Here is a 13890-nt window from a genome sequence, read left to right on the forward strand (position 1 = left end):
TAATCAAAATAAGATTTATTGTCAATTACTTTATCAAAACCAATCTTCCTTAAAAATTGTTCTCTCGTTTAGAGATTGGCACAACATCTTGTATTATACATAATTCTTCAAGACATACTGACTCAGTTTATACAACATTGGTGATGTCCATTTCTATCAGGATCACCACATCAATAATAAAATATACTTTTACAAATGTGTTACATTGAAAAGTGTCAACACAAGTCAAGTTAAACTTAAGAAACTATTATACGACCTCTGATATTGTCAATGCAATAGGTAGTGGAACACTTGTCATCCACAATATTCTAAATTCAGTACTTTTTTCAAAGGTGTGGTGGGATACTGGTAACATGTAGTCACTTACACTATTTGTTATACTACCTTTAAAAAAATAACAGGCCAAGTTGGCAGCAGCGAGTTCCACCTCTTCAGCTTCCGACAGCAGAATCCACTTTAGCAATAAAGAAAAATAGGGGCGCTAAATAAAAACATCCTTCAGCAGAATAGTGAGGTTTCACAAAGAGATAATTTCTAACCAAACCGTGGTAACCAACTATATTTGTTGTTTCTTCCCCCATTCTGGTTAGAGAGCCAATATGAACTAATAATCTAATACTATAAAACTCATTGTGAAACATCACCGTACTCCTTTTATTTTTTTCTTCAATTCCAATAAAACTTGACTGCTAAGTTCAAAAAGCCACCATTTCTTTATATTTGGGCGTGAAATCAGTCAATTTGTATTTACAGGTTAAATTCTTAATGCATAGAGCTTAATAAAAGAAAAGTTGAATATAAATTGAGGTAACAAATTTAAGTAATTACTCAACTCAAACAAACAGAGAAACATATGTTCCAGTGTATACCTAGTTATTTTAAAACTTGAGACAACCTTGAAAAACATCTGAGAACGTATCAAATGATCAGCTTTTCTTGTTAAGAGATCCTTACCATGGAGCCAAGCAGACAAGGACGTTCTGTAACCCATTCATCCAGCATGGTTGAACAATCATCACCTAGAAGAAAACTGGCAACAAGGTTTAACGAGTAAGGTGTTCTTATAATCATTGGTTTCATAAGATTTCACACATGCTCATTCAACAATTCTTAATTAATGATCTCAAAACAGTTTTAAGTGTTCATAAATTCCCCTGATATTTTTTTACTCTGAGGTTAAATCAGGTTCAGTCTCCACATCTGAAAACAGAAAAGTACTCGACCCTACATTTTGAGTGATGCACTTGCACTCTCTGCACACTTAGTGCAGAACTCCACTGAGACGTGGTTCTTGTCCACGTGCAGACAGACGCCACCAGAGGTCTCCTTCTCCATCTTCACAAGTTTCCTAGGCAAGGCATAATCGTGGTCTTCATTCCTGTTGGACTCCTGGAAAAGTGAGGAAGATAATTTCATGCCATTCACGCCGCTCAGCCTTGACAACAGCTGGGCTAACATACTCTCGTTGGCCAACACAGCTCTCAGGTACCTCGACTCATCTTCCAACTCTTCCACCCTCTTATTCAATTGGACGTTTTCCTGTTTAAGTATGTGGTTTTCTGACGACAGAGACCCAACTTGATTCTCCAGCCCGTTGACGTATTCCTTCTTTTTCAGACGATTCATTCTTGCAGCGATGGCGTTCTTGTTGATCAGGCGCCCAGACAGGTTCTCCCTCTTCCTTTTCTGACCAGCAGACATTCCTTCTGGTGATGGCGTCCTGGATGCGCCAATTCCAAAATCTTGATCTGTTGTGTCACCCACACCTAATTCGGTCAATCCAATGTCGAAAAGAGGGGCGACAGCATCCTTCTCAAATGTCCAGTCTAACTTGTCGATTCCAAGTAAACCATCAAGCTCTAATCCGACTGTTTTATCCCCATTCTCTGAGCTCATGTCTTCGTAGGGACTCGTTTTAAAATGTATATAGTTTCAACAAAGTCAGGGACTTCAATTTCAAAAGGCCAATTTGAGGTGTGCATCGGTGTTGTCTGAATGACCTCTTCGTCTGGTGATCATTTTAGCTTTTGATTTATTCCCTCTCCAATCTGGACTCTGCATAGATTTTCTGTGAGGATACACAAAATTACATTGATTAATAACTGTTTTAATATTAGGTCGGTTTAATGAATGTTGGGTTTCAACAGATTAGCAATGAAATAAATATTTGAGCATTCAGTGAGTAAATTATGCCTATTCTTCAGATTCCCTCCATTATCTCAATCCCCATTTGGAAGGGCCTTCTGTCTTGAGGCCATGCACATTTCCTTTATCAAATATAAAATCAGGTTCTTGTGATCTAAAAATGTTGCATTAACAAGTTGCATCTAGTTAGCTAGCTAATGTATTCTTTATTGCTATGTCTGTTTTTGGCAAGGCTTGCCTTAGGTTCTAAAGAACATGCTCCTGCTAAATATAAGCTAACGTTTGCTAGCTAAAATTACCATCACTAGTGAATAAGTTGTTGGCGACATCATCGTCATATCTGTGCAGTAGTGTAAAAACAAGTGTTTTTTTGGGGGGGGGTATCTGTACTTTAATACATTTTTTGGACAACTTTTACTTTACTACATTCCTAAAGAAACAAATGTACTTTTTACTCCTTACATTTTCCCTGACACCCAAAAGTACTCGTTACATTTTGAACGCTTAGACCATTTTCCTGTCCTGCTAATTCACACACTTACATTTAACAATTTACTAAAGTATATTTAAGCAATTACATTTACTTTTGATATTTAGAAACCAATAATTTTACTCAAGTAGTTTTTACTGAGTGACTAACTTTTACTTGAATAACATTCTATTAAAAAAAGTTCTATACTTTTACTCAAGTAAACTGTAAAAAGAAAAAGTCCCTTTTTCAGGACCCTGTCTTTCAAAGATAATTCGTAAAAATCCAAATAACTTCAGATCTTCATTGTAAAGGGTTTAAACACCATTTCCCATGCTTGTTCAATGAACCATAAACAATTAATGAACATGCACCTGTGGAATAGTCGTTAAGATACTAACAGCTTACAGACGGTAGGCAATTAAAGGTCACAGTTATGAAAACTTAGGACACTAAAGAGGCCTTTCTACTGACTCTGAAAAACACCAAAAGAAAGATGCCCATGGTCCCTGATCATCTGTGTGAACGTGCCTTAGGCATGCTGCAAGGAGGCATGAGGACTGCAGATGTGGCCAGGGCAATAAATTGCAATGTCCGTACTGTGAGACGCCTAAGACAGCGCTACGTGGAGACTGGACGGACAGCTGATCGTCCTCGCAGTGGCAGACCACGCGTAACAACACCTGCACAGGATCGGTACACCCGAACATCACACTTGCGGGACAGGATGGCAACAACAACTGCCCGAGTTACACCAGGAACATACAATTCCTCCATCAGTGCTCAGACTGTCCACAATAGGCTGAGAGAGGCTGGACTGAGGGCTTATAGGCCTATTGTAAGGCAGGCCCTCACCAGACATCACTGACAACAATGTCGCCTATGGACACAAACCCACCATCGCTGGACATTCAGAACTGGCAAAAAGTGCTCTTCACTGACGAGTCGCGGTTTTGTCTTACCAGGGGAGATGGTCGGAATCACGATTATCGTCAAAGGAATGAGCGTTAGACCGAGCTCTGTACTCTGGAGTGGGATCGATTTGGAGGTGGAGAGTCCGCCATCGTCTGGGGAGGTGCGTCACAGCATCATCGGACTGAGCTTGTTGTCATTGCAGGCAATCTCAATGCTGTGCGTTACAGGGAAGACATCCTCCTGCCTCATGTGGTACCCTTCCTGCAGGCTCATCCTGACATGACACTCCAGCAGGACAATGCCACTAGCCATACTGCTCATTCTGTGCGTGATTTCCTGGAAGACAGGAATGTCAGTGTTCTGCCATGGCCAGGGAAGCGCCTGGATCGCAATCCCATTGAGCACGTCTGGGACCTGTTGGATCGAAATGTCTGGGAACTTGCAGGTGCCTTGGTGGAAGAGTGGGATAACATCACACAGCAAGAACTGGCAAATCTGGTGAATTCCATGAAGAGGAGATGCACTGCAGTACTTAATGCAGCTGGTGGCCACATCAGATACTGACTAAGTTTTGATTTTGACCCCCCTTTGTTCAGGGTCACATGTCTGTGGAACTTGGTCAGTTTGTGTCTCAGTTGTTGAATATTGTTCTGTTCATACATTTTTTTTAAACATTATTTTCAGCAAACCTTAAATTAACAGTTGACAGTGAGAGCACGTTTATAACAATTGGGTACTTTTTCCACCACTGTAGCTGAAAGTCTTTGTCAAAAAAAATAAAGGCTGTTTAATATGAACATTTCTTGTGCAGCTGTTCAAAGCAGGCTGCATCTAGGCGCCAAAATATTGTCTGAGAATATAGCTAGCCAGTAGCTACACACAGTGATTTGGGAATGATTCCATACCGCCATACACAGGCTGCGTATCAAACTCATACAATATACACCCTCATCCACTTACGCTGGCCTTATGCCGTAGGGGGAATACCCGTCACCATCTTTGATGTCGGGCCATACAAGGGAAGTTCACAACGTAAGCCCCTCAACTCTTGTTTTTGATCGAGATTGCGAGTGTACAATTATGTTCACTACATGTCCTGAAACACCCCATAATTCAATTTGCGATGATTGTACAACCGCTAAGTAAAGTCAGACAAAACCTCAACATGGAAAATTCAACATACAAATGTAAGTAAAAATGAATGTAAATAAGTTAGAAATTGTGCTACTTATGCACATGACAGCTCAAACACGTCTCGTAAGTGATGTTTTTTTTGGTTAGCTTTTGAAAGGCTAGGCAGGCTAAAGTTAGTTAGCTAATTAATTTGCTAGTTATTATATAGTATGCATATATTAATAATTATTTAGAAAATGTAAGGAAACAAGCAACCATAATTGACTGTAGCGCATATAAAGCATGCACAAGGTACCGGTGGTTGAAAACACAATCATCGCGTGATTAACGCATTTCCATGCAAGGGCGGTCCATTTAAAAAGTAATTCCTTCCTCCCTTTTTTATTTATTTTTAATATCAAATCAATACATAAAGCACATGAGGGAACACAAGCATACATAGATTACAAACAATGGACAATCGTGCTAGGGGGTACAATATCACATTACAATTACACAAGGACCTTAAGGGACATGCATATACTTACAATTTTAACAGCTTTTTTGTTAGTAGAGCTTTTAACCGTCTTAAAATACAGTTCAATTTCTTTTTGTAGGCTACGAAAATGTGGTTTTCTGTTTGTAAATTTACATTTGTGTATATGACATAATGAAATTAATTACATAAAAATGATTCCGCTTATTTCTATTGTATGTAAAGAATCCAAACAGTACATCTCTCCACAATAGTGTAAAATCTTCATAAATGTGTTCAATTATAAACCTACTGATGTCTTGCCACAGTTTTCTTACATGCATACAATGCCAAAAAAGATGACCAACTGTTTCTGGGTGGTCATTACAAAAGGAGCAATTTGAGTTGATGTTTTCCTTAAACTTCTTCATATAGTGGTTGGCAGGATAATATTTATGAATAATTTTAAAGGAAACTTCCTTCATTTTGTTAACAAGTAGGTATGTGTGTGGCAACATCCGAACTTTTTTCCAACAGATATTATCAATAAATCCATTCCAATAAGGCATGACATAAGGTATAGATACAACATCCTGCTGAAACAAGGATCGTATCGCTCTGTTGTTGAATGGACCAAAGGAGAAACAAATCTTTCCTACTGATGAGTCAACAGGGTCAATAGAAGGTAGGCTCTGAGGGTCAGGTTTTGACATGTTCCTGAATAACATAGCAACACCTGAGGGAATGGCATCTAAAACAATTGCAAAATGTTTAGGTGTTACAGGGACCTTGTAAAGTGATAAGAATTCTTTATAACTGAGTAAAAGACCCTCTGCATTTACCAGTTGGCTCACCAATAGGATATTATTTCTGAACCAATATTCTAAAAACAGAGAGGTATTTTTATACAATATATCCCGATTATTCCATATATAATATCTGTGTGGAGAAAAATTGTGTTTATAAATTAAGGACCATGACAAGAAAACTTTCTGCTTTTCATCGGCAGGTTTCACTGGAACTTCGTCAATATTATAATTGCAAAACAACATGAAGTTAAGGCCACCAAAAGTAGAGAAGACATGATGAGGAATAAAATTCCAGATAGAAGTGGGTCTTCTTAGGAATTGTTTTATCCAATTGATCTTGAAAGTATTATTTAAAGAAAATTCAGTCCACCATTCTCATAAGTGTTCATTACAACAGTTTTCCTAATGTAATGGGTACGGTTTCTCCAAAGAAAGTTGAAAAGCATCTGGTCTATCTCCTTGCTTATTTTACGGTCAAGATATAAAGATAGAGCACCATGTTAGTCTAGAGATTCCTAATAACCAAGGCTGAAGGTCTCTACCTTTTAAAGATAAGTCCCTCAATAGCCATTGATTTAGTTTCTTCTGGGGTTTTTTAATAAGAGGGTTAAAATTTAGTAAGCCTCTAGACTTCTGATCCTTTGTAATCGTTATGCCTAAATATGTAAGTTCTTCTTTTACTGGAATACCATAATATGAAGGTGTCACACAATCTTTGACAGCCATGAGTTCACATTTCTTAATGTTAAGATATAGACCTGACGCTTTGGAAAAGGATTGTATCACATTGATCGATATGGGAATTTGGTTAGCGTCTTTCAGAAAAAGTGTAGTATCGTCAGCCAGCTGGCTTATAATAATTTCTTAACCAGCTATGGAAATACCTTGTTCAGGACTATTATTTAAAGAATTTGCAAGAAGTTGGGTGATTAATAAAAACAGGTACGGAGAGATAGGACAACCTTGCCTAATTCCTTTCTTTAACTCAAATCTAGGTGTGGTGCCATATTTCAATTTGATAGAGCTGTTACCATTTGCATAGAGAGTCTTAATAGCCTTACAGAAAAAATCCCCAAAGCCAAGTCTCAAGGGAGTGGAAGAGAAACTGATGCTCTACTGTGTCAAATGCTTTATAAAAATCTAAAAATAATATGAAGCTATCCTCAGTTATTAGGTCTGAGTAGTCAAGTACGTCTAATACTAGTCTGACATTGTTAGAAATATGTCTGTTCCTCATGAAGCCAGACTGTGTTTCATCAATGATTGCATCCAGGACTTCTTTAATTCTTTTTGCAAGTAGTGAGGCTAATATCTTATAGTCATTATTAAGAAGACAAATTGGACGCCAGTTATCGATGAGCAGCACTTCTTTTTTAGGTTTAGGTATCAGTGTTATTAACCCCTGACTCATTGTAAGAGGGAGAACATTGTTTTTAATACTCTCTAAAAAGACTTCAAATAGGAAGGGAGCTACTTGTTCAGAAAATAATTTGTAAAATTCTGATGTAATTCAATCAACACCTGGTGATTTATTGTTCTTTAGATGTTTGATAGACTCTATAATCTCTTCAACTTTGATGGGTTCATCACACTGTTTAGATTCTATATCACTGATAGAGTGAACATTATTCAGTGAGTTAAAAAAACATATGTGGATTCCTGACAGTACGTAGAGCTATACAATTTTCTGTAAAAATTGCTGCAGTATTTAGCGATTAATTTTTGGTCATCTGTAATAACACCAATGTTTAACTTATGGATAGTGCTATTTTTAGAGTGACATTTCTCAAGTCTAAAGAAATAGGATGAATTCTGTTCTCCCTCCTCAATCCATTTTTTCCTAGATCTAATAAAGGCTCCTTCTGCTTTTAATTTATATATATTATCCAGTTTATTTTGTAACTCAATTAGTTCCATCTTCTCCTCCCCCAAGAGGTCAGCTGGGGACCTCTGAGAAAGGGAAGTTATCTTAATGATCACCTTTTCCTCCTCAGCTCTTCTGGTCTTAGCAAGATTACTACCATATTTTCTAAGATATTTGGACACCTCAAATTTAAAGAGCTCCCAGTTCTTGCAATAAGATTTTTCTTCACAAGCCCTTTCCCAAAAGTGTGAGAGCAGATCTTTAACCTCAAATGTAACTATATCATTATTTAATAATGAGCTATATTGCTTCCTGTAGGATGCTCTACCAAGGTTCGTATCAGGGGTAAATATTTTGATATCAATGTAAATAGCCTTATGGTCTGTGAGGGGAGTAGTACAAATATTTGTAGTAACACTCACTATCAATACATTTGGATATAAGCCAAAAATCTATTCTGGATTGTCTGGAGCCTGTTTTGTTACTCCAAGTGAATGATCTTTCGGCCAGAAACCTCTCTCTCCATATATCAGTAAGATCAAACTTTTCCATAAAAAGTATTAAACCCAAATTCTGATTGGTTGGCCTACCTGGGGGCCAACTATCAGTTGAATTATCTATTGTAATGTTAAAGTCCCCTCCTATCAATAATAACAAATTGGGAAATTTAGATAACCAATGAAGTATATGTTTCTCTATAGATTCAAGCAACTCATCATTCTCATGTTTGGTGTTTTACCCGTAGAAGTTTACAGTAATGAGTGTAATGTCATTGTAACTGATCACAAGACAAATAAAGTGACCAAAGGGGTCACATTCCGAGTGTAGAATATTACCACCAAAGGTATTTTTCATTGTAGTGACACCAGCAGAGCGTTCAGATCCATGGGAAAGCCAAATATCGTTGCCCCACTGTGACCTCCAGAAGTTGGCATCAGCAGAAATTGAGTGAGACTCTTGAAAAAAGCACAAATCTGTTCAAAATTGTTTAGCAAATAAAAATGCCTTGCGCTTCACACTGTTTCGTAACCCCCTAGCATTAAGAGATATAGACAAAGACAAAACAAAGATTATATAAAAGTATAAACTGTAGTAGGATGAGTCAAAGACGTAGGAGCAGTGAACGTAAACGATAAGGAACCGAGATCTGCACCATTTAAGTCAATTTAAAGTGAAAATAGCTTATTCCATAACCTTTGAAATTCAACTCAACTGGAAATTATGTTCAAGACCAAACCAAGGGTTCTTGTTGTAAGAGAGACTAAAAACCCTCTTTAGTGTAATCAGGAACTATTCTGAGAAATAAAACAACAAATAATAATTTTAATAAAAGGGTACCTACTATTTTAAGTACATATGAAAACTGATCATAAAATAATTGAATAACAAAATGTTTTACATATAAACGTTCCTAAGACCTTTTTTGGAAATAAGTATTAATAACTAAATAGAACAATAACTGTGTAAAGTCAGAGCAGACCTGTATGCCATTTAAAACAGTATCTTAGTTACTGTATACATAAAACATAAATTCAGCTTTCAATCTTCTTCGTAAGTTTGTAAACAAAATAGGACTTCTGGTCATACAAGAACAAACTAATGAATTGAAATACCTGAGTATTCCTGTAAAATAGTCACCTGATGCTTGTTAGGTAAACCACATAAGGAAAATGAGAATACCATGGCTGAAACCATCAACCTGTTCCTTCTGGTGAGATTTTAGGGAGGAATATGGATTTCTGAACCGTTGATGAAACCTCGTCCTCCAACGAAGTAAGCAGCCTTCCCCTCACTTCGTGCTATCTTGATCGTTGGCCACAACTTGTTCCTTCTTTCTATGTCTTCCGGGCTGAGATGCTCGGCGAAACGCATACCATGGCTCTGAAGGAAGGCTTTCTTCCTAGCAGCTTTCCAGACAGCATCCCTGTAGAATCTGGTAGTGAATAGGATGATGATACCCCTGGGTCTTGAATCGCTTTGCTGTTGCTTCTTGCCGAGGCGATGTACAACGTCGATGGTATCACCAACTTTATTCTTCTCTGCAGGCAAAACTTCTTGGCAGATACGGATAGCCTCTCCTCGCACATCTTCATTCTCCACCTCTGGCAAGCCATAGAGTCTCAGGTTCCATTTTCTTGTGTATTGTTCCAGATCAGTGAGACGTCTATGGTAGACATTGTTATTATTTTCCACCCTTTCCACATTTTTTTCAACTTTTGCCACTCTCGTTTTCAATTCCTTCCTCCCTCACCCTGCAAGTGTATACTCGTCTAACGTCATCAGAAGTGTCCACTTAATTTGAGGGCTGAGGGGATACAGTGTGTCTGTTAAGTGTTTGGAACGTGGGGTTCGAATGAATTTAGAAAATGCTCTGTTACTAAATTATATTAAATGTTTTGGGCCATGAAGTAAATCAAACGTATGTCACATACACATGGTTAGCAAATGTTAATGCGAGTGTAGCGAAATGCTTGTGCTTCTAGTTACGACAGAGCAGTAATAACCAACGAGTAATCTAACCTAACAATCCCAAAACTACTACCTTAAACACACAAGTGTAAAGTAAACCAACGATGTGTGGGCCCTGTCAATGAAAATATTTGAAATAGACAAGATGGCAGCGTACACATTGGATGAAGTGCTTCATGGAGCAACACGTATTTAATTTAATAATGGTGCATGTTCTTAACTCAAAACGAACCCCATGCAACTAATTTAGTCATGGAAGTTTAGAATAATTGTTGTCTTTCAAGTCTGGAATTGAGGAAGTATCCCCAAGTAAAGGGTTGTCACTAGTTACCATATCCATGGATATAGTATATCGTTAAAACTATTTGCTTTTTGGTCTTAATTTAAAGTTACTATAGCACTGTGGTTAAATTTAAAAACCGATTTTAAGAAGATAGCATTAACATTGCTTGCCAACTTTAAATAAAAAATAACGTTGGCGAAAACACCAACTACTTAGTAACGTTAGCATTATCCATTATCACGTGAGTACTTGCATGGATTACTAGGCTGTTCCAACAAATGAAAGTTGACAAGCTAACTAACTAGGCCTAACGACATTAGCCTTGCTAGCGTTAGATAGCTAGCTATACTTGAAGCGGAGTAGCGTAAAGCATACCCAGCACAGAATCTGACCAACCTTTTTACTTGGGTCGTCACAGGGTAACGTTACTTAGCCATTGGCAATGCACACAAACAATGTCTGACACGGCATTTTTTAAATGCTGTAACCACACACTTACCGTCCGTCAAGCTTTAAGTGGATCAGATTGGATCTCTTTGTTTGCAATACTCTTCAGGTTCTTGTAGTAAAATATAAAATGTTGTTTGAAAGTCGGTAAACTTACTGACCACACAAACTGAGAGAACTTCGAAACGTACAAAAGACGTCAACAATGGCGAAAATTCAAAACGTTAACACTGAGGCGCCATACAGTTAGTATTTATGACGCGTCCAAAACAACTCGGAAATGGCCGACTTCAGTGCTTTCAAGACAACCGGTAACTCGAAAACAAACCGAGCTCCGACTGGGGGAAATAGTTTTGAACGGACATCCAACTCAGAATTCCAACTTGGGCCTCTTTCTAGACCTCCGACCTGAAGATCACTGACGTCATGATTTGACCTCGTATTTTTCCCATCTATGCCATTAGAAACTCTGTGCTGGTCGCGTTGTTCTCTGCTCAGGGATGAATTTTTATAACTAACCCAATAACTAGGCTCTTTGATGTATATGTGAGGTAGTCACTAGTTACCACAGCCACAAAGTCAAAATGGTCTATATCGTCATTTGTTGTTGTAATATTCATTTAAGTTTAGCAGTGTGGTTAAGGATAGGTTAAAAAAATCAGAATTTAAGAAGATAAATTGTAGAAATGGCTGTGGCAACCATGGTGATAATGGTGCTTTCACGACAACAGGGAACAAGGTCAAATCAAATCTTATTTGTCACATGCGCTGAATACAACAGGTATAGTAGACCTTACCGTGAAATTCTTACTTACAAGGCCTTAAGCAACAATGCAACTCGAGAAATAGTAAAAAAAAATATTAACAAAAACAAATATAAAAAAGTAACAAGAAAATTACATAACAATAATGAGGCTAGATAAAGGGGATACCTGTACAGAGTCAATATGCGTGGGTAAAGGTTCGTTAAAGTCATTTGTAAAGTGACTATGCATTAGATAATAAACAGAGAGTAGCAGCAGTGTAAAAACGAAGGGGAGGTGGGGGGTGTAAATGTAAATAGTCCGGGTGGCCATTTTAATAATTGTTCAGCAGTCTTATGGCTTGGGGGTAGAAGCTGTTAAAGAGCGTTTTGGTCCTAGACTTGGCGCTCCGGTACCGCTTGCCATGCGGTAGCAGGGAGAACAGTCTATGACTTGGGTGACTGGAGTCTTAGATCATTTTTTGGGCCTTCCCCTGACACCGCCTAATATATAGGTTCTGGATGTCAGGAATTTTGGCCCCAGTGATGTACTGGGCCGGACGCACTACCCAGTAGCGCCTTGCGGTCAGATGCCGAGCAGTTTCCATACCAGGCTGTGATGCAACTGGGCAGGATGCTCTAGATGGTGCAGCTGTATTACTTTTTGAGGATCAGGGGACCCATGCCAAATCTTTTCAGTCTCCCGAGGGGAAAAATGTGTAGTCGTGGCCTCTTCACAACTGTCTTGGTGTGTTTGAACTATGATAGTTTCTTGGTGATGTGGACACCAAGGAGCTTTAAACTCTCAACCCACTCCACTTCAGCCCTGTCAATGTTAATGGGTGCTTGTTCGGCACTCCTTTTTCTGTAGTCCACAATCATCTCCTTTGTCTTGCTCACGTTGAGGGAGAGGTTGTTGTCCTGGCACCACACTGCCAGGTCTCTGACCTCCTCCCTATATGCTGTCTCATCGTTATCAGGCCTACCACTGTTGTGTCATCAGCAAATGTAATGATGGTTTTGGAGTCGTGCTTGGCAACTCAGTCGTGGGTGAACAGGGAGTACAGGAGGGGACTAAGCACGCACCCCTGAGCCACCCAGTGTTGAGGATCAGCGTGGCAGATGTGTTGTTGCCTACCCTTACCAACTGGGGGCGGCCCGTCAGGAAGGCCAGGATCCAGTTGCAGAGGGAGGTGTTTAGTCCCAGGGTCCTTAGCTTAGTGATGAGCTTTGAGGGCACTATGGTGTTGAATGCTGAGCTGTAGTCAATGAATAGCATTCTCACATACAGTTGAAGTTTACATACACTTAAGTTTGAGTCATTAAAACTTGTTTTTCAACCACTCCACAAATTTCTTGTTAACAAACTATAGTTTTGGCAAGTCGGTTAGGATATCTCCTTTGTGCGTGACACAAGTCATTTTCCCAACAATTGTTTACTGATTATTTCACTTATAATTCACTGTATCACAAGTCCAGCGGGTCAGAAGTTTACATACACTAACTTGACTGTGCCTTGGAAAATTCAGCTTGGGAAATTCCAGAAAATGTCATGGCTTTAGAAGCTTCTGATTGACATCATTTGAGTCAATTGGAGGTGTACCTGTGGATGTATTTCAAGGCCTACCTTCAAATGCAGTGCCTCTTTGCTTGCCATCATGGAAAAATCAAAAGAACTCAACAAAGACCTCAGTATAAACACCATGGGACCACGCAGCCATCATACTGCTCAGGAAGGAGAGGCGAAACCCTCCCTAACCCGGACGACGCTAGGCCAATTGTGCATCGCCCCATGGACCTCCAGGTCGCGGCCGGCTGCGACAGAGCCTGGGCTTGAACCCCAGAGTCTTTGCTGGCACTGCCTTAGACCACTGCGTCACTCGGGAGGCCCCTAGATCGTACTTTTTGGAGAAATGTCCTCTGGTCTGATGAAACAAAAATAGAACCCGTTGGCCATAATGACCATCCTTATGTTTGGAGGAAAAAGGGGGAGGCTTGCAAGCCGAAGAACACCATCCCAACCGTGAAGCACGGGGGTGGCAGCATCATGTTGTAGGGGTGCTTTTCTGCAGGAGGGACTTGTGCACTTCACAAAATAGATGGCATCATGAGGAAGGAAAATTATGTGGATATATTGAAGCAACATCTCAAGACATCAG

At 39.1% G+C, this 13890-nt stretch overlaps 1 protein-coding gene across 1 annotated transcript; it reads right to left on the minus strand.

Moving 5' to 3' along the window:
- On the minus strand, nt 1–2034 carry crebzf (CREB/ATF bZIP transcription factor). Its single transcript, XM_024432184.2, is given in 4 exon segments — nt 1–454; nt 955–1926; nt 1929–1980; nt 1982–2034. Coding segments are annotated over 3 exon segments (792 nt in total). The 5' UTR covers nt 2020–2034; the 3' UTR covers nt 1–454; nt 955–1224.
- Nucleotides 2035–13890: the final 11856 nt, after the last annotated feature.

The sequence above is a fragment of the Oncorhynchus tshawytscha genome, linkage group LG09 (genome assembly GCF_018296145.1).
Source record: "Oncorhynchus tshawytscha isolate Ot180627B linkage group LG09, Otsh_v2.0, whole genome shotgun sequence".
In the NCBI taxonomy this organism is placed as follows: domain Eukaryota; kingdom Metazoa; phylum Chordata; class Actinopteri; order Salmoniformes; family Salmonidae; genus Oncorhynchus; species Oncorhynchus tshawytscha.